Consider the following 19,985-nt stretch of genomic DNA (forward strand, 5'->3'; position numbering starts at 1 on the left):
TGTTATTTCTAGATCTACGGTAAATGTAAGGCAGTAGCATGTAAAATAGATAATAATTTCAAAAAATCATTTATGTGCCATCAACAGCACATAATTGGAAATTGATGGGAAAGTTGTCACCGAATCCCATGGATTTTTCTGAGATCTTAACACCCAAAAGAAAACACAAATGTGAGGTGCTCCTGCTCTTCCTGCCTTGCTGGCAGAGCTCAGGGATTCATTTAGCAAGAAGCTAATTTAAAAAGCTTTTCAGAGATATTTGTCTCCATTTTGTCTCCTTCCCTGGGGCTGTAGCATCATTTTGCTAATTCCAATAGACCGTTGCAGATCAGTGCAATCTAATTGTTTTGCATCTATTTTGTGCTTTCTCTAGGGCCCTCCTGGTCCAGCCGGTCCTGAAGGAAGACAAGGAGAGAAAGGAGCCAAGGTAAGAGCTGAACGGGATTTCACTTCTGTTGTGTCCTTTGTATCCCTAAAAGATAACCCTCTGACAACGCTGGTGTTTAAATGACAGGGATTTGATTTTGCTGTGTATAACAAAAAATTAGGCTGAATTTGGGTCCATCGGCCTCAGGTCTAAGCTTATGTTTCATCTTTTAACAAACTCGGAGGAGACAATTAGGGCTCGATAAGGTCATGGGAATGTTTTTCATGTTTTGAAATGACAAAGTGCCATATTTGGTAATTTAATGTGTTGTAAATAATATGGTGTGCACAGCCCTACATCCTTTCCCAAGGCAAACACAGTGTTACTGGACCGTGACTGTTCTGGTAGGGGTGGTGGGGACACGTAGGGTGGGATTGCAAGTTATAGATCCAGTTGTTGTGGCAGCTGCAGGAAAGCTGATGGCGAAGGATGTCCTCTGCTAGCTCATCTCCCAGGACTGAGCCCAGGACAGCTTTCTGCTCCAGAGAGCTCACAGCCAAAGGGCTGTTCCTGCTGGAAATCAGCAGAAATAGGCAAGGGTGGAAAGCGAACGAGTTTGGAGGCTTGTCCTCAGTGCATAAGGGGTAGGGAGTGGTAGGAAAATCAACGAACAGAAAGTTCTGCGTACTTTGCCTCTGGGATTCTGCATTAATCATGACCTGCATTCACTCTGTGACATCCTAGCAGCAACCACAGCGTATTTGAGAAGATCATTCGATGCCCCAATGCAAATTAAACCGTGCTGCCTCTTGCATCTAGGGTGAAGCTGGTTTGGAAGGACCTCCTGGGAAGACTGGCCCAATTGGTCCCCAAGGTGCTCCAGGGAAGCCTGGCCCTGATGGCCTTCGAGGGATTCCTGGTCCAGTTGTAAGTATTCCCAAACTGAGCAAAGTCTGAGAAAGTTTCTGGGCAGGGTTGTTCCTGGTGCTTTACCGTAAAGTCTGCCTTGGAAGATGCCTTTCTCCCAGTGTAATGGTCTCTCTATGCTTAAATGCCTGACAGCAGATAAAACATATTTAGTGGAAACAGTACCATAGTGAATATCATCTCCCAGCGTGTTTTATTTGAATCTTGGGTCTGCTCCCAAGAGCTCCCACTCTCCATGGGTGAGAGTTTCCATGACTTCCAAAAGTCCCTTTTCCAGTGGAGATTTGAGCATGAAAGGAACACAAATCCTCTTGCCTTTACCATCTGTGAGAAGCCAGGGCAAATGTTACCTGGCACAGGGACCAGATGAGGATGAGTGAATAATCCCAGTGGGAGAAGTGCTATCGTGAATAATTGTTTTGAGGGAATTGCACTGTTTTACAGGGTGAACAAGGTCTCCCAGGATCCCCTGGCCCAGATGGTCCTCCAGGCCCAATGGTATGTCCAGACCATCAAATTCCATGAGGTTTTGAAACGAGTGAATGCATTTTACATTAGTTCATTCTCTCCTTTTTTCTTTCCCCCCTGCTATCTCCCAAAGGGCCCAGCAGGTTTGCCTGGTCTTAAAGGAGACTCTGGTCCTAAAGGGGAGAAGGTAAGAACAGCACACACCATCTTGCTGTATGACCTGGGTGTGGGGGAAAAAAGGTCATTGTAGAGGGGTCCTGCAGCTGGCAGGACAAGGCTGAGGAGTGCCACCAGCCCCCTGTGCGCACCCTTATGTTCTGGAAGCATTGGACATATCTTTAGAGGAGCAATGGAGAGTCGTGAGTGTGCCCTAAGAAATAAAACAGGTTGTGCTGTGGGTAAGCATGTGCCACTGCCTGTCTGGATCCCAGTCTGGGTTTCCCATGCCCGTATCACCAGCAGTGGTGATGATTAGGTGACGTGGAGGAGCCAAATTGCTGCATTCCTCTATGTTGGCCCTTGCAGTCCATGGCAGCTCCAGTTGTCAAGGCTGCCTGGACACGGGCACGTTAGCAGAGGGCTTAGGGAGCTGCAGACACCTGGCTTGCTTTAGGGCATGATTCTCAGTGTTGTAGAAATTTATGTAATATATGGTAGCACACAAAACGAGCAGGTGCTCTAGTGCAGCAGTTCCCTTTCTGCATTTGTAGCATTTTCTGTTGCAAAAATCTGGTGCTTTTCCTGCTCTGCCACTTCCAGGTGTCAGGGGCAGCTACCAACTCCTATCACCTTGCTTAGATATTTGGGTTTTTATCTAGAAATATCTTTGCTGGGTCGCTTTGGCATTCAGTTACCTCCGGCGAGAGATCATAATTAACATCTGCTGCTTTCCCCTAGGGTCATCCAGGTTTAATTGGTCTTATTGGACCACCGGGAGAGCAAGGAGAAAAAGGTGACAGAGGTCTCCCAGGCCCCCAGGGCTCAGCAGGACCCAAAGGAGAACAGGTAAATATTCCATAAGACCTTCATGGAATGTGCTTTTGAGCTGTGGGGTTTGCTGCCCTTGAGGAGGTAGGGCATAGCAGAGATGGTCAACCTTAGCAAGAGGCTCATTTTTGAGGAATATTTTCTATTTTCTCTATTAATGGGGTTTATTGTACATGTGAAATGTAGAGATGCTCCAAAATGACCCATTTTAGTAGCAAGCAGATTCTCAAGGGTCATATGAAAAGAGTTGAATAGACTTGGAGAAATGGTAACAATAAGTATGCATCTAGAGGGCTGATTTTTCAAGCTGTGTGCCTAAACAAGATATGAGATTCCCTGGTCATGCTCTTGTCTGCATCATGCACATGCATAAAAACCAGCTAAAGCTTCGGGTTTGAATGGAGTCCTGCAAAACCACGTGGTCATCTGTGAGCAGGTGTTAGTTGTATAGTTATATGCCAGCATCGCTGCATGCAAATCCATGTTGTTCTGCTTTTATTTTTCAGGGTATCACAGGTCCTTCTGGACCAATTGGACCTCCAGGGCCACCAGGATTACCGGTATGTGACAAATAATTATTGTTTAATTCCTAGGGAGTTACACAGTCCTGGAGTCATTCATGGTGCTCCCAGATATACCCAGCTCAGTCCTTCTGGCCTGACTTTGTATGAGAATGCTGATGGGAATGGGATTGCCCAGCTGAGCCCATTAGAACCACTTGATTGAGTTACAGGGGCACTGGGGGGGTGACGTGTGATGTGTGAGCTGAGAGATGGGCACGTGTGCCGTGGTGTGATGGAGGCAGGGGAATGAGCCCATCTTGTTTCTTTCCCCCTTTCTTTTGGATTGTCTACAATCACATGGTGATTTCTTGCTTTTTTTTGCTATTTGCATCTTTTTTTTTTTTTTTTTTTCCCCATTTGATGCCCAAAGGCTGCAGCCTGCACCCTTGGGTGACCAGCATTTGCTAGCCCCAGGTTGCGGTAACCACACAACAGCTTTTTCTAGTCCCTATCCGAGCAGGAATGCCAAGTGCTGACACAGATTGGTCTGACACAAATGCTTTTTGTATGTAGGCAAATAAAAGCACCACCAAACTCAAGTGGATGTGAAAAATGGAAACAGAAGGGAAGTGAATTAAAAAAAAAAAAAAAGCCTTGTATAACACCACTCTGTCTCTCTCTAAGGAAAGACTGATGACTTCTCTGCTAGGAAATGTACTGACTCCTTTCTGTATTTTTCTCTATACAGGGTCCACCTGGTCCCAAAGGTGCTAAAGGATCATCAGTGAGTATAGACATGGTTAAACAAAGAGGCTGAGGAGGCTTTTATTAAGTGCATAACCTGCTGCGACTCCTGCATATCAGTGGCATTAAGGCAATTAGCCAGATGACTGTAGCAAATGCAGCCTGTCCGGGCTCTCTAAGCCCAGAAATGGTAATTGGGAAAGGTTTCTGCTGCACACACTGGACTTCGTTGAACATCAGTGCAGTAGAGATCAGGAGGAGGAATGCAGTGCTTAGTCCTTTAGAAGGAAACCTACTGCTGGAAGGTGGAGGGTATTAAAAATAGACTGTGAAGCGGGAGGTGGCAAGCTGAAAAGCGAAGAACTCTGTGAGAAATACGACGCTGAAGCAAGCTTCATGTAACAGATCTTCTATGCAGGCAGCTAAAAATTCCTCTCAGGCAACTTCCTAATGTCTTGTTCCCATGCAGAATTCAATGTTTTATTAATTTTAAGATTTTATTTGATTTCTAAAACCCTTGAATTGGTTTGAGGGTTAACATTTTCACATATTAGAAGATATTTCCTTTTCTGGAGGAGCCTATGCAAAATTTGGCTGTTTAACCCCAAGTATTTGACTGATCTTTTCTTTTACCTAAGCATTGAAAATAACAAAAACAACAACAACAAAAAAAGCCCAGCATTTTCTTGGGGGGCTGTGAGGAGACTCCTCTTGTGCGCCTGAAAGGACAGGAAGAAAGTTTTTGCCACAAGTGACTATTAAAAGAAGTAATGTTTGAGATGTGATATAAGTGACAAGTGCTTTTTCTTGAGTAACTCACATGTTTTTCCCTTGTTTTTCCACCCAGGGTCCAACAGGTCCAAAGGGTGAATCGGGTCTTCCTGGTCCCCCAGGGCCTCCTGTAAGTAGAACCCATTACATGAAGTTCGTGTGTACAGTGAAGTACAGTGAAATGAGGCTCAGATTTAATGGTGGTGTAATGTTAAGAAGCAGATTTTTGGACAAAGAATCAGGATATCAGGAGTCCTAGCAGTGGACTGGCATCACTTGGAGATGCTGGGGAAAAAGCAGAATGTGAAGGGAGAAGTTAGTACTAGGAAGGTGACAAGAGAAGATGGATGCGGTGTTCAAGCCTGGTGGCCAGCGTTTTTATCAGTACCATCATGGGTGTTTTACATGGCTAGCGTGTATCTTCTGATGCTGCTTCTCAGCACTGGTGGCTGCTTTGGTCATCTCTTCTGTCTCCTCCCCACTGCCAATGCAATGAGAAGCCGTATCTTCTCTCCCCACAAATCAGGGTCCTCCTGGAGAAGTCATCCAGCCACTGCCCATCCAGTCTTCCAAGAGGACCAGGCGAAACATTGATGCCAGCCAGCTGGTGGACGACGGAAACGCTGACAACTACATGGACTATGCAGATGGCATGGAGGAAATTTTTGGCTCACTGAATTCCTTGAAACTGGAAATTGAGCAAATGAAGCATCCCTTGGGCACTCAACATAACCCAGCGCGTACCTGCAAGGATCTGCAGCTCTGTCACCCTGATTTCCCAGATGGTGTGTCCCGGGACAGAGGGGGGGCAGGGAAAAAACTGTGGGTTTCCCAGCTCCGTGCAGTGAATACAAGCGAGTGCAGGAAGAGAAGTGATTTAAGGGGTCCCTGGCCCTGGTGCCCCATGAGGAATGTGGCTGACAAAGAAGGAACACATAGAGGAGACTTGGACTAGATGACTGTCGTAGGTCCCTTCCAACTGAAATACCATATTCTAAGAATGGGGATATGTGATGATGAAAAAAAAAATTCTTGTAAGGTGCCACAGTATTATGTGGAATCAGAACATAACCACTTTTCCAAAAAATACACGTAAATAGTAGCCTATGACAGGAATGAAACCCCCCCCAGTAAGATGGTTGCTGAAGTGCTCATCATTCTTCCTTCACAGTGCTGATTCTTTTATCCTCTTGTGCATCCAGGTGAATACTGGGTTGATCCTAACCAAGGATGTTCCAGGGACTCTTTCAAAGTTTACTGTAATTTCACAGCTGGTGGAGAGACTTGCATCTTCCCTGATAAGAAATCTGAAGGAGTAAGTCCACAAAACTTTTTTTTTTTTTTTTTTCCTCTCTCCTATATTATGGTGCTAAGAGCTTGTTTCCTAATATGAATATTCATATACAGTCAATTTCAGGAGAATTGAACAGTAGCAAGTAAGGATTAAAGATCCAGAACTACTTTGTTACGCAATGTTGGCTTCTAAAATAATAAGGAATATGTTTACAAAGAGAATTTCTTTGAGTAAGTCAGATTTAAACTGTGATTTGGGACAAGCCTTTGATGATTTCCCAGGCATAATAAACTAAAACATAAATTATTTTTTTTACTTTGCTTTACTAAGGCAGAGAAGTCTGTGTTGGCACAGGAACTGTGGCACCCATGAGCTTTGTTTAACTCATTCCTTGCCTCCCCTCCTGCAGCCGGGCTGCTGCTCCGCCGTCTGCATGCGTCAGCACCGCTGATTCTTCTACCCTTACCATGTCTTCAGGCGCAGCAGATAAATGTTTCTCTCCTGTCATTTTTCCTGGTGTTTCTTGTGGGTAAATGATCTTAAATGATTGCAACTAGTCTCAGTGTTCTTCCTGGTTCCGATGCACAAGGTTGATTAAGTTATTTGTGTAATGATGTTCTTAGCTCAACCATACTCATAATTTTTGTCCTGCGCCCACGCACTCTGCTTTCCAGAGCTGCTCTCCCCGACGCCTGGGGCGCAGCTCTTGCACTGGCCAAGCAGAAACTTGCAAAGGAGCCGGGGGGAGCTCTCCCAGTGACACAGTTGTGCTTCAGCTGGGTTAGGGTGCAGGCAATGCTGTTCAGGGAGAGCCCTTTGCTTGCTGAATTTCATCTGCCAGAAATATGTGCCAGTGCAGGGCAAATAACATGCGACGTAAATCTTCCTGGAGTTTCTGTTCGGGTTGTTTAAATAGGAGATGGATTTCTTCTCCTTTGCATTAACTTGCCATGGCTCTCCTCCAAATGGTGACAGCTATAAAAGCAGAGTCTGCCCGTGATCTTACAGCTGCTCAGACTCCTGCCATGATGATTCTGCAAGTGGCTCTTTGGCCCCATCTCATCCACTGTGGAGCTGCTCTTCTGACCGCTGCGATGCTCCTCAAATGCAAATTGTGCTACGCTTCTGTAATATTGTCGTAAATAAGAAAAAGCTTCAGCCTGCTCTTTTTCCATGTAGAGAAATGAAAACAGCTACCACACCGGCATTAAGTATTGGCCGTGTTGTTTTATTACAAGCCACAGCAGTTTAAGAAGTAGTATCCCTTCTCAGTCCATCCCTAACCCAGCAGAAACACACTAACTTGCTTTATGGCTCGTGTACTGGAAAGGACAATCCCAAGACACCTGCTTATAGCTGGGCTGTTGTTGGAGAGATTTACAGCAGAAGTGAGGGAGCTCGTGGGAGGGTAAGGGAGCAAGCGGCAGCCACGCTCCTTCCTTGTGCTCTGACTCAAAAAAACCGATTCAGCTGCTTACATGGGGCTGCCGTAAAGGATGCTCCAACAGCTCATTTCTTGTCAAGGTCACCCCCTGCCTTGCTCCAGCTAGTTGGAACTCCATCGTGTGCGATGGTCCAGCACTGACTGTGGAGGATGTGCTCTACCTTGGTGCTGCACGAACGCAGGGCGCAGGCAGAAGCTTCCCCATAATCACGTTCTTTGCCTTTCCCAGTCCCACAGTGTCTGGATTTGGCGTTGGAGTGACAGCAGCCTTCTCTGTTATCAGCATTGCTTTTCCACCCCAGCCCTCCCACGAAGATCAACGCATCTTTTACCATTGATATTTCCTTTTGTCCTCTCTATCTTTCCTTTTATCTCTCCTGCCGATAGACAGCACTGCTGGTTTTGCATCCAGTGCCGAAGAGGCAGAAATCAGGCTCTGGAAAAGGAGGCTGGTGCCAAGGCAGTGCTGGGGAGCCGGGGCAGCAGCACCTCGTTCTGCTCAAGAGGCTGCTGGCACCTTAGGGCTCTGCCAACTGCTCTCGTTCCTGGTGTATAAAGATTAAGAAAATGTATTTGAGGAAATGGGACAGTTTCAGTAAGACATGCAGACTTTGCTTGTGGAACTGATTGTAACTTTTTTTCTTTTTTTTTTTTTTTTTCTTCTTTCTTTCTCTCTTCCCTCCTTGCCATCCACAAACTAGGCTAGAATTACTTCTTGGCCAAAGGAAAACCCAGGCTCCTGGTTCAGTGAATTCAAGCGCGGTAAACTGGTAAGATGCATCTTGGTGCTTTCTGTTTTCTTTAACCCCTGTCATATTTTACAGAGTAAAATGGCTCGTTGGCCCAAAGAACAGCCTTCCACATGGTATAGTCAGTACAAGCGGGGGTCTTTGGTAAGTGGCTAACCTTGGCCCTCTAGTCTGAATCAGAGCACGTCATCTGCTTTGGTATGGCCAGACCTGTTGCACTCTGCATGCTGGACTAATACCCATCGCAAGTTGCAGTAAAAACATTTAAGGTGGAATACGGAAAAAGAAACAAAACCCGCTAGGGACACTTTTTCCCATTCTTTTTGACTGAAGACGTAGGAGCGGGTGACGAGCTTCCCCTGCATTAGGAGGGGCTGGGGACCCTGCAGAACTGGAGCTGTGGCAGGGCTTTCTTTGTAGAGCGCTGCCGGAGTGCTGCATCCTGCCAGGAGGGCTGTTGCTGTCTCCTGAGCAGTCCCCATTACGGCAAAAAAAAAGGTGTCCACATGCTGCTGTCCCCAGAAGTGTACCCATATACCACCAGCTGAGACACCCCTAATGTGATGCTTTAGCCTGCATCTGCCTTGGGCAGCCCCTCCTTGTTGGTACTCAGGCTGAGTTGGTGAATCCGCACATCGCTGACCTGCGGCATTTTTCCCCCAAAGGATGGATTTTGGCTCCCACACTGGAGATGAGCCACAAGAGGGGCTCCCCCACCACCCCCGGAGCTTGGGGGGCAAGAAGTTGTTGGTTTAAAGGAAGATCTCAAACCTTGGGCCTTTGCCAAGCCTGGTGGGCAGGAATTTGAGTTAGTTACAGTTAAGGTTTGTTTTTTTCAAGGAAGGACAACTGTCGTACAGTCAAACAACGTTTGATGTCAGCAGTCAAGCAAGACAGTAACACATAAAACAGAGAGAAAACTCTGATATTTTGTCTTGTAACAGGGCATTCATGTTGTGGATAGATCGCTGCCATGGAGCCTAAGCCCTGGTCAGGGATGTCAGAGCAGCAACTGATGAGTGCGAGCCAGGTTTCCTTAAGCAACAGAGATCTCCCGCGTGTGTATCAATTCTTGTAGGATTAGCAGGATGCAGGCAACACGCTCAGTCAAATCAGGAGAATTAGAGAAGAAAGGAATACTCGGCAGATAAAACTGACTTGTCCCCACAAGCAGGAGGTGCTCTGACGTCCCACGCTGAGCTGCCTCCTGCAGGCATCCTTTCCCCAAGGCAGAGGTTTCTTGCGGTGCCCCAAACTTCCACCTTAAAAGGCAAACAACAAAGAAAATTGCGGCGTTGTTTTCCTAAGCCTCATTTTGTCGCCACTAAACACATTCTGCTCTGATTCTGCCCACAAGAAGGATATGGCTTCTGCAGCTTTTCTGCATTATCAAATAAGGCCGCAAAGCCAAGGCTTCAGCCTCATAGCTCCTTGGAGGGCAACTACTCATAGCTTAATTACAGAGCACTTCATCAGTTAATGTTATGAGTACCTCCATTTCTCCATCTTCTCTGCTTTTATTTTTTTTTTCCCCTCGCAGTCTGTTTATCAGCTACGTTAGAAGCTGAATTGCCAACCTAGAGCTTAGGGCCCATCTCCTAAAATAGGAATTTCAGTGCCTCTTGGAGCCCTTTGTTGCATCTTTCTCTGTTGCCATTTTCTTGCCACCTTTACCTGTCCTGCGTTTTCTGTTTGGAAAAAAGCCACCAGCACGTAGAAGACCTGCCTAAACAAACTCAAAAAACTGCTAAAAACACAAGCCATAAAACCATGAAAGTAAATTTTGTTGTTTTTTTGGGTTTTGGTTTTTTTTTAAAGTACCTCTCATTTTGCCCCAGTCAGTGCTTGGAACCATGAGGCTGGTAAATTAGGGAGACATTTGCCTGGATGTAAGATCAGTTGAAATCTGTGTGTAGATGGGCAGGATGAATGAGTTTGAGTTCCCCTCTGGGTACGGCGTTGCTCCTGTTACTCCATGGAGAAGGTCCCTGGTGTCTTTCCACACAGCCCAAGCACAGTCTTTTTGGGGGCTGAGCCCACAGGGAACCCTGAAGCCAAGGGGAAGATTCCCACCTGGCTGCTCGGCACTGCAGAGAGTGCAGGCTGCTGATGTGGGGGCTCTGTGTGAATCTCAGTTGCTTGCAGGAGGTGCACAGCTGTGAAGATGCTTGCCTTTCTTCCGTGGCTATCTAAAGCAAGAAGGATATCATAAATATGAAATACAAAGTAACGGTCTTGTTATGATGCTTCTGCACCATCATTAATCAATAACATAGAGTACTTGGAGCTGATTCCTTACCGTTTCTCATGATGCAGCCAAACTGCATTTAGAGGGATAAAAGGTTTGCAGATGTTTTCTTCTGGACCCTGCTTTCCCTCTGTGTGTGTTACAATTCCCAGTAGCTCTAACAAGGCCTGCCACCCATCCTGTCCTGTTATCCTTCATAGCCATATGGCATCTGCCACAGGGAAATTATCACAGAGAAAACAGGAAAGGAGTGATTTTTGCAAAAACCGTGTTCCCACGAGCAAGCCTTATGCGCACAACCGGTTCCCAGCGGCTCCAGTTGCAAAGCTGGGGCAGGGCTTTATGCTGTCTGCAGAGGCAGAACAGCAGCCTAGACCCCTTAATCTAGCAGTCAGGCTCCCAAACCCAGCACCGATTTGAAATAAGAACAAATAAAGAGAGGTAGGTCCTGCAGATCAGTAGTGCCACGTGTCCTTGGGTGTGTGCCAAGTAGTCAGCATTTTGCATCCCCTTCCTTCCACGTCCTGGTGGTTTTCTGGTAGCTCTCCTTCTGGCATGCGTGGCTCTCTCATGGTCAGTCATATTTAACTCTCAGGAGGACAGTGCAACAGTATCCTGACAACCGGTTGGTATATTTATTTATTTTTATTATCTTTTTATTCGTTATTTTATTGCCTGGTTATGAATCTCTTCTACTGTTTGCAGCTTGCACCGCAACTTGATGTACCTTGAAGAACACTACGCTGTTTGCGTGCCTGGTTCTCCTGGTTATTTCTAAAGAAACCCGCTGTCTGTAGAGGACAGTAACGAACAGAAGCTCTGGTAGCTTGGCCATGGCAGGAGATGCCACCTCAAGTACAGTCAGTTTATACATGCAAACTAGCTGTGCCTCTGTGCATTTGCTTCTTTGGTGGGGTATGAGAGAAAGTCCCAGAAAGTCCTGAATCCCCTAGGCACTGGCATTGGGTTTCAATAAATTGTGTTTTGCAGAAATACATTTCTAGACACTCTTCTACAAGGGAGAAAAAGAAGCCTGAGAAGCAGAATGGAGCAAATCCCAACATGCAAGTGCAGCTCTGTGTTTGATGACATGCCCTAAGGGCAACAAATACATTTTCCCTTTAGCTGAGCATAGCCTGGCTGACCAGGGTAGCACAGAGTCCTTATCAGCAGGAACAGAATTGCTGCAGATTAAGTGCAAAGATTGCTAAAAAAATGGTGTGTTGGTGTCCAGGAAAAATGAATGGGAAGTACCCCAGCGTGTGCAGAACAAAACACCCACAGCAGTCAGAAAATCATGTCAAAAAGGACAGACAAATAAAGCCCCAAACCCTTAAAAAAATCTGCTTTTCTTCCTCTTCTAAAGCTGAAGTAGTACACTTAATACTGGCTTAAACTTGAGACAAATATCCCCAAATTTGCACCCTTTTGCAATCAGGGCTGAAATCTCCCTTCCTTTTTCCTCCTGCCCTGCCATTACCCTTAGGTTTTTTAGCTCACACTCAGATCACATCCAGTGAAGAGAAGTAATTGCCCCTTGGTAGCCCTGCCCTGGCCGCAGGAGCACCAGAGCAGCCCCGTGCCCATAGTGTGGCAGCAGCAGTGTCTGCCCCCCGGTGGGGTGGTGAGCCCCAGCCCCATGCACAGCGTAATAAAGATGGGTGAGACTGGTGGTCCTCAGAGCCCCCCCAGACACGCTGCATTGCCCCTCACTGCCCAGTGTTTCTCCTTCTCTGCTTCTCATAGCTCTCCTACGTGGATTCGGATGGGAACCCCATCGGAGTGGTGCAGATGACTTTCCTCCGGCTCTTGAGCGCTTCAGCCCACCAGAACATCACTTACAACTGCTACCAGTCTGTAGCCTGGCACGACGCCACCACCAACAGCTACGACAAGGCCATCCGCTTCCTGGGCTCCAACGATGAGGAGATGTCCTACGACAACAACCCTTACATCCGAGCTGCCCTCGACGGCTGCGCGGTACGTGGGCAGAGCTGGTCTCAGCCAGTCCCTGCAAAAGGGGTTGCTGCTGGAGGTGTCTGCCCCCCTCTCCTGGTTGTCCCATGCCATCTGGCTCCCAGCAAACTGCCTCCAGGTTCCCTGCACCTGTTGATGGAGTTGCCTGGAGGGCTGTCCCCAGCATGGGAGACATCAGGCTTGCTCTTCTCTAATGCTGAGAATACACGATGCTGCTCAAGGTCAGGGGGAGCGGCAGCACCTCTGGGTATCAGATCAATTTGCTTTATTGCTGGCTGTGCATAAAGGAAGGGACCTGCCTAAGACCACCAGTTGCTTTTAAATGTCCCCCCTTGCTTTTGCTCTTACTCCCTTTACTCACACGGAGAGAGGTGAGCAATGACAGCACCCAATTGTGTGTGAGTTTTGCAAGCTCTGGCAATAATTTCTTTAACTGCTCTCAGGAAATCTGGGAGGCCAAGCACTAAGGGTTTGGCATTGGGTTGGTTGGGGTTTTTTAGCAGCTCACGGCTGCGTGCAGCCCCGGTAGGGCACTGGGCTGTGCTGGTCATGGGGGTGCACCTAGGTCCAGCCCAGCATCCCCCAAGCCCACCAGAGGAGCCCGGGCACAGTACTTTGGTTTGCTCTGTGCTCGCAAGCCCCTGCCCCTCACGGGAGCCACCTGTGCCCTTGCGAAAGACAAACCAAAGCAAGGTCTGACTGTACAGCAGATGAGGTGATGCTATGGAATGCAGGAGACAGGTTCACATCCCTGCTCACATTTCAAATGCAAATTTTAGCACCTTTTTCTCTAGCTCTGACCCCCATGACTTTTGCCCAGAGTGCAGAAGCAGGCGTTAGCTGCAGCCCTCTGTTCCCCGCGGTGCTCTTCACTTTGCCCACGAGCAGCCGTCAGGGTTCCCAAAGGGGCCCAGCATCCTCCCTCTGTTTCTGCCTGCTCTGTCGGCTGCCTGATTGGGGATTAAGCTCTGAAAATATCTGTCTTCAGGAGCTAAAAATCTGGCAAAGCAGGTGCCGCTTGCATTTATTTTGAGACCCAGCTTGCTGGTGCAAAAGCACGCATAATTCTCACCCTCTGCAACTGCAGCGCTTGAAGCCCACGGGACGGAAAGATGGAGGTGTTTGACAGAAAAAACCCTCTGCATAATTTGAGGTGAAAGTGGTTCTGTTCTGGCACACGCACGTTTTCTACTGTAGGAGCAATGAGGAAAACCGGATTAGAATCACTTCTTTTAACACCTCAAAGAGAGGGAAAGGGCATCCATCCCGCTTCTGGAAACACTCAGAAGCCATGTGGGGAAGTTTATCCTCAAGCACTTCATATCTCCTGCTAATGCAACGTGTCCTTGGTAAAAAGTGCCCTCCCCTCCCTTTCCCTTCTCAAGTCTCAGGGATGCTGCAGGATCCCACGTTGCACATTTTAAGGCAGATGTGCTCACTGAAAAGCCTTTTGGTTTAAGTGATCAGGTGCCCTGTGCTCCCCTTCCTAATGCAGGATATTTGCATGGAAAGAGGACTGGAGGTCCTTGGGGTTTATTTGCTTGGTTGCTTCTCACAGGCAGCTGTTAGCACAGCCAATTGCAGCGCTGCAAATAACTACAGCAAGATCTAAAGTGCTGGGGACACCAGGAGAGGCTGATCAAGCCCTGGTGCGATGGTGGGGCACAGAGGTGTCGTCTCCTGGCTCAGAGCTTTGGGCATCACTTCCAAACCAGCGTGCCACATCCCTCCTTTTTGCAAGACGTGTTCCTGTAGGCTTTAACAAGTAGGTAAAATATGCCCAGGGAGCTTATTGCAGCCTTGCAGAAAGAGGCTCTGCATCTCCTGTACCATCTCTGGTACCCTGGTAGATCATCCTTCCTTGACCTAGAGGCAGGATATTCAAGATCGAGCCCTACCATGTGAAAAGTGGTTGTGCTGCCCACCGTGGCTTTGCTGCAGAGGTCCTGGTAGGACCCGCGCTCCGGCCGTGACAGAGGCTGCTGCAGCCGGCGCCAGGCTAATGTTCAAGCTATGATCTCCAGGGCTAATGTTCAAGCTATTAGTTGAATGTGTTTTTCCTGATCTTACAGCCCTTTCTCAGTAGCTGTGATATAGCCTATTCTTCTGAGACACACAAATCAGAGGGTAAGGTAGAGCCAAAAGCTGCTCCATAAATTCACTTGTTTGTGCAGCTTTGTATGCCCTCGGGTGCACTTCTGCTCCTCTCTAATAATTATTTATATTTCAGAAATAACTGTATGGCTACCAGGCACGATAAAAAGACAACATCACCTTGTGAATTCCATCAAACTTTAAATGTGATCTTTTCGGTAGTGCTCGGATAATAGTCAAACTAATATATTCAAATTAAATCGCTCACATTTGCTCAACAACCCATGCGTGTCCTTGGGGAGGCAAAACAGCTATACCACAGCCACTGAAATTTTACCAGGCTCCTATTCCAGCTTTGAGATGTGCTGTCAGCAGAGTTGGTGTCTTTTGGTCTGCATGGCAGCAGCTGCTTCTGCTCCAGATTCTGGGCTCAGGACGGTCATCTCCCCAGGGTTCGCTCAGTGGTCACCATCCCACTGGAGAGCATCTGCTAAATCTGCAGGGCAAATGGGGGTTTGGGTGCTGGGTGCCTCTAATTCAGCTCAGAAAATGCCTGGGCGAGAGCATCACTGTATTCCCAGCTGACTGGTGGATGCTTGTTCACGCTAACTTGCTGTTGTTGAGTTGGAGGCATCATCAGAGTTTCTCTCTTTCCCTCTTCTCCTCATCAGGCAAGGAAGGGCTATCAGAAGACTATCCTGGAAATCAACACACCCAAAGTAGAGCAAGTACCTATAGTCGACATCATGTTCAATGACTTCGGAGAAGCATCACAGAAATTTGGATTCGAGGTGGGACCAGCTTGCTTCATGGGCTAAGAGCCACCTGAAAACTAGTCTCCAAATGAGCAACCTCGTAACCTCATTGCGCCATTTAATTAATTAAAAAAAAAAAAAAGAAAGAAAGAAAAAAAAGAATTTCTTGTCACATGCACGTTCTGAAACTGGACAGCGATGGGTTATTTTTTTCCGTTTTGTTTTGTTCTTCATTTCGCCCGAGTTTTTCTGTGCCACCGCACCCCCACGTACTGAATCGCCGACTGAGAAGACCGTTCCCACGACAGACGCAGAATCCAGAATCGCATGACCGACCGCTGCACGCGTGGCCCGGAGACCTGCCCCTGCCACCGCCGCTGCCACCCCTGCTGCTCCACTGCCACCGGGCAGACCCCACCACCATCAAAGACTTCTTCTTGCCATGGAGCGATACCGAGCGCTTGTCTATAGATTATTGTGTGTTTGTTTGTTTCTAAGGAAACATGAAAAAAAACTTGAAACTCCTGTGTTCAGCTTGACGTTGAAGTCCTGGCAGTCCTGGCTCCAATCCAAACCCTGCCGAAGCTCATCGGAGGCATTTTGTTGACTTCCACGAGATTTGGATCAGCTCTAGCAAGTAGACATCATGGCCATTTCCAGAATTTTTAATCTCTCCATGGAATTGCCTAATTTTACGTTTTCTAAAATTTAACCCCATGAATTTGATAGCTAAAATTCACACTGGGCATCTCTTTCCCATGTATTAAAGGTGCTTATATTTTTGTATGTTTGTAAGTAAATATTTGTATTGTATATTATTTTAAATGTTTAAATGTTTCTGGCTTCAAAACATGCATGTGACCCTGTCTGGATTAAAACCACCACCCTTCCCACCACCATCCCAGCCAAGCATCCACCTGGGAATGAAGACGACAGCTCACATCCCCACTGCTCCTGCCTCTTCTCAGCCCCAAGCCTGGATCTGGGGGGCCCTGGAGTTATGCCCAGGCACGAGTCTTTGCAGGATGAAGCCCCAGTGAGTGGCAAACCCCAGCCCCCAGATGTCTTTCGGAATGATTCATTTCAAAATAAGCAAATTAAAGCCACTTTTTAACAAGATTTCTACCAAACCCTGATGTAAAAGCAGGATCTGCTTGAAGTCTCTGCCTTTTTATACACTTGCTTACCTTAACATATGTGTTTTAAATTAATTCTTCTTTTTTTTTCCTTCAGCATTCTTATAAAATAATAGTAATAAAAAGAAATCCATTCCCAGCGGCAGATTGCAGTGGCAGGGGAAATCCATCTGTCCTCTCTGAATACAAAATGGTACAAAAAAAAAAAAAAGGAAAAAAAAAAAAGGTGCTTTTTATTTTTACATGTCTCTGTGGTGCTATCTATTTGAATAACTTTAATACAACACTGGTGATACCCTGCCATTGGCCAATCTCCCACCAGCCTTTGCTTTATAGCCACTTTCAACACAGACTGCAGGCTTTTGCTACAGTCTTTGATTATAAATGCATGCCACCTTCATATTTGTTATGTAGAAGACCTGCTCCTTTCCTTAATTGTACACAGTAGCTTGTACGGTCCACGTAGAAAAAGTATTAAGTGTGCTTACATCTTTCCCCTCCCCCCACCCCCCCCAAGAATATTCATGCGTTTTATATGGTGGGAACCGTACCAGATTGTACTCAGTCGCTGAATGTTTGTGGTGCTAATTTATGTATTTGTTGGATGTCCTGACGTGATGCTGAAGCCGTGTGGGTGCCTGCCCGCCGAGCGCTCCCGGGAGTCTGCAGTTTTCTTGGTCTTCCCACAGTGGCTCTGCCAGGATGGCTTTTTTTCTTTTTTTTTTCTTTTTTTTTTTTTCTTCCATGCAGGGTTTTCAGCTTGCAACCTGCTGACACCATCTTCTTTTTCTGTTTGTTTGTTTGTTTTCTCCTTGGCCATTTTCCTTGTTCAGATCTTTCAGCTGGAAAATAGATGTTGCAGGGTGGGGGGGGTTATTATTATTTGGCCTGGAGTATTACAACAACACTTGAGCCAAGGGGGGTCTTTCACCATAAAGGAAAAGACATCACATTTACTGTGAAGAAATGCCTACATATGATGTCTTTTCCTTCCTCCTTCCCGAGCAGAGAGCAGCAGCATCGGAGGAAGGGAGGCAAAGCCATGCTGGAGAGAGCGGCGATGCCGCCTGGTGCTTTTTGGTCCAGGAGAACCATGTCCATCCATCTCCCTTCTTCTGTTGTGTTCTCTTGTAATTTTTATTTTTTTTTCCACTTGGGGGGAAAAAACAAAGGTGCTACCCTAAAAACTGCAGACTCCGGCAGCAAAGCAGTGAAAAGGAGTATATAATAATATATAGGAGAATTCAGCTTCTCAGTCACCTTGGCAACAGCCTTGTTCAGGAACAGTGGGAAGGTCAGAAAAGGTTGCACATTCCTCTCTGCAACAGAAAAGCCATATATTGATGTATGTACACACGTGTGTGTCTGTCTAGGTCATGTGATTCTGTTACAAATTTTCATCAAGGGAGCTTCTTTCTTTTATTTTTTCCCTTTATTTCTTTGCTTTAAGAAAAAAAATCCTCTGTTGAATTCCACAGTGTTGTAATTGTACTGAGCTCCAAACTGTTCCGATTTCCCCAGACCACTTAGCTACGGTATATTGCAATAAAATTACTACTTGTATTTGCAGACGTTCTTTTTGTGTAATTTTATTTCCCTCCTCCCTTAATATATATGACTTGAACAAATGTTGATAAGAAAAATAAAACCTATGGAAAAAAATTTTAGTACATAAGGCCCTTTTTAAAATATAGTGTCAAATGACATATTGTACATTTCTTCAAAGTCCAATAAACATGTCAAAATTTAAGTGTAATGCCCATAAGAGCTATTTTTAAATATTTTAAACCTGTGTAATAAAGGAATAAATGTAATAGATTTTTTTTTCAATAAATCAAGTTTACTGTTTCCACCTAAACCAACGTGATGTGAATGTCTTCTTGAAGTTGGTTGCAGCATCATTTCCCCACGACCCCTCTGCTCAGTGGAGCCTGAAGAGTTCATCAGAGTAGCAGGGAAACTGCTTAAAAGGTAATGTATACTATAAAATAATAAACCAAACCCATCAGACAGAGAACTTCCAGGCCTGGAATCTTTGGGTTTTTTCCTCTAGTGAGAAACTCCAATCAGCTCAACAGTGCAAAAGTCCAGCCCGAGGATCTTGGTGACTGGGATCTGGATGAGGACATGAAGTGGCCACCAGCTTCTCCACCCCAGCGGCAACGGCACCTGAGGAGTCTTTGCTTGGCAATGCAGCCTGTGCTCTAGCTGATCTTCTCCTCCTGAGACGAACTGAGGAAACAAGCCATTTTTCCAGCTTCTTGATGAGCTCCTCAACCCCAAAACTCATGTCTCGGCCCCAGGGCACCACTGCACGGACGTGCTGGGGGAAGCAATGTGGGGGATGCTATGGTCATCCTCTCCTCCTTAACTCCTGTGGGTTTTGCTCCAGGGATGTGCAAGAAGATGACGGCTTCTCTAGAAACCACTGTAAAAAGTGGCATGCGTCTGCCTGCCAGCACCAACCGCCGCTGCTGGATTTGCTTCGCTCGGGTTCTCGAGGGCTTCTTGCAAAGAACGTTTGGGTGGTGCAGCTGGTTTGCAGGTTCAAGAAGATGCTTGCACCTTAGAAACGTGTTCTTAGTCGCAACACTGCAGGTGCATATAGCACAAACACATGTGTGTGCACGAGCCCACCTCTATGCACAAAGCTTTGCAATGAGCAAGCCAAGCTGTGTCCCTGCAATTGGCAGTAATCTCACAATAAGAGAGATGTTCAGATAAGGAGCAAACGTCCTTTAGTCAAAGTATATAAATAGATAACAGGTTTTGGGAACTCGGGATATTATGGCCAAATCTTCATCCAAATGGACCCCAGAAATGTGGAGGTACCACAGCTGCTGGAAGAAACTAGGGGGGAAATAGCCTTACTTCGAACTGCCTAGGAAGGTTCAGCTTAGATCCCGATGGTGCTTCAAGGTGAACTAACCTCACCCGTGCTGACTCGCCACTTGTGATTTGCACTCAATCATTTCTGGTTGCAGCAAAAACTTCTAGCAAATGCCTTGGTCTCACTGCTAAGAGGAGCTCTGATCTGCCATTAGGAAAAAGCAGAGATCTCAGAAAGGATTTGACTCTTTCTGGTGCTGCCAGCCCCAGAAGCGATGGCACATTTTTCACCTCTTTTCCTATAACAGGAAAGTTCATGATTTGGTGCTACAGCCACAATGCAGTAACTCTGCCAGGTGCAAAACAGAGGGTAGTTTTTGGAAGTTCCACAACAGAAAGCAGCAGATTATCAAAACAGCATGAGCACCCCAGACAGCTGAGTTTTGCTCTGCAGATGGGACCGCTGACCCCAAAGCAATGCACCCCCCAGGGGCTCTGCCTGGGCAGGGTCCTGGCACAGCAGCTGCCTCCCCTGCCTCAGGGATGGTGCACGAGGGCAGGGTCAGCAGCTCAAACCTCAGGATGCAGCAAGAGGATCGAGCTCAGCACCCACCCCAGCCCGGGGGGGAGCAGAGCAGCACCACCACCACCACCCCCGTACAATAGGGAGTGAGAGTTACCAAGTGCAGCTG

The 19,985-nt window shown here is 46.8% G+C and overlaps 1 protein-coding gene across 3 annotated transcripts in view; it reads left to right on the plus strand.

Annotated features, from left to right (window-relative positions):
* Positions 1-18,322, plus strand: part of COL5A1 (collagen type V alpha 1 chain) — a 160,401-nt gene extending 142,079 nt beyond the window's left edge. Inside the window, exons 54-66 of one of the 3 annotated variants that reach the window (XM_055720341.1) lie at positions 374-427; positions 1,187-1,294; positions 1,739-1,792; positions 1,896-1,949; positions 2,660-2,767; positions 3,256-3,309; positions 4,001-4,036; positions 4,844-4,897; positions 5,294-5,552; positions 5,970-6,082; positions 8,207-8,398; positions 12,249-12,482; positions 15,245-18,322. In XM_055720341.1, the coding sequence (XP_055576316.1) occupies positions 374-427; positions 1,187-1,294; positions 1,739-1,792; positions 1,896-1,949; positions 2,660-2,767; positions 3,256-3,309; positions 4,001-4,036; positions 4,844-4,897; positions 5,294-5,552; positions 5,970-6,082; positions 8,207-8,398; positions 12,249-12,482; positions 15,245-15,391 (1,467 nt within the window). In that variant the 3' untranslated portion in view covers positions 15,392-18,322. The remainder of the gene's footprint in view (positions 1-373; positions 428-1,186; positions 1,295-1,738; positions 1,793-1,895; positions 1,950-2,659; positions 2,768-3,255; positions 3,310-4,000; positions 4,037-4,843; positions 4,898-5,293; positions 5,553-5,969; positions 6,083-8,206; positions 8,399-12,248; positions 12,483-15,244) is intronic. The other 2 variants (XM_055720342.1, XM_055720343.1) reach the window with 2 other exon arrangements.
* The last annotated feature ends 1,663 nt before the right edge of the window (positions 18,323-19,985 follow it).

The sequence above is a fragment of the Falco cherrug genome, chromosome 9 (genome assembly GCF_023634085.1).
Source record: "Falco cherrug isolate bFalChe1 chromosome 9, bFalChe1.pri, whole genome shotgun sequence".
Taxonomy (NCBI): domain Eukaryota; kingdom Metazoa; phylum Chordata; class Aves; order Falconiformes; family Falconidae; genus Falco; species Falco cherrug.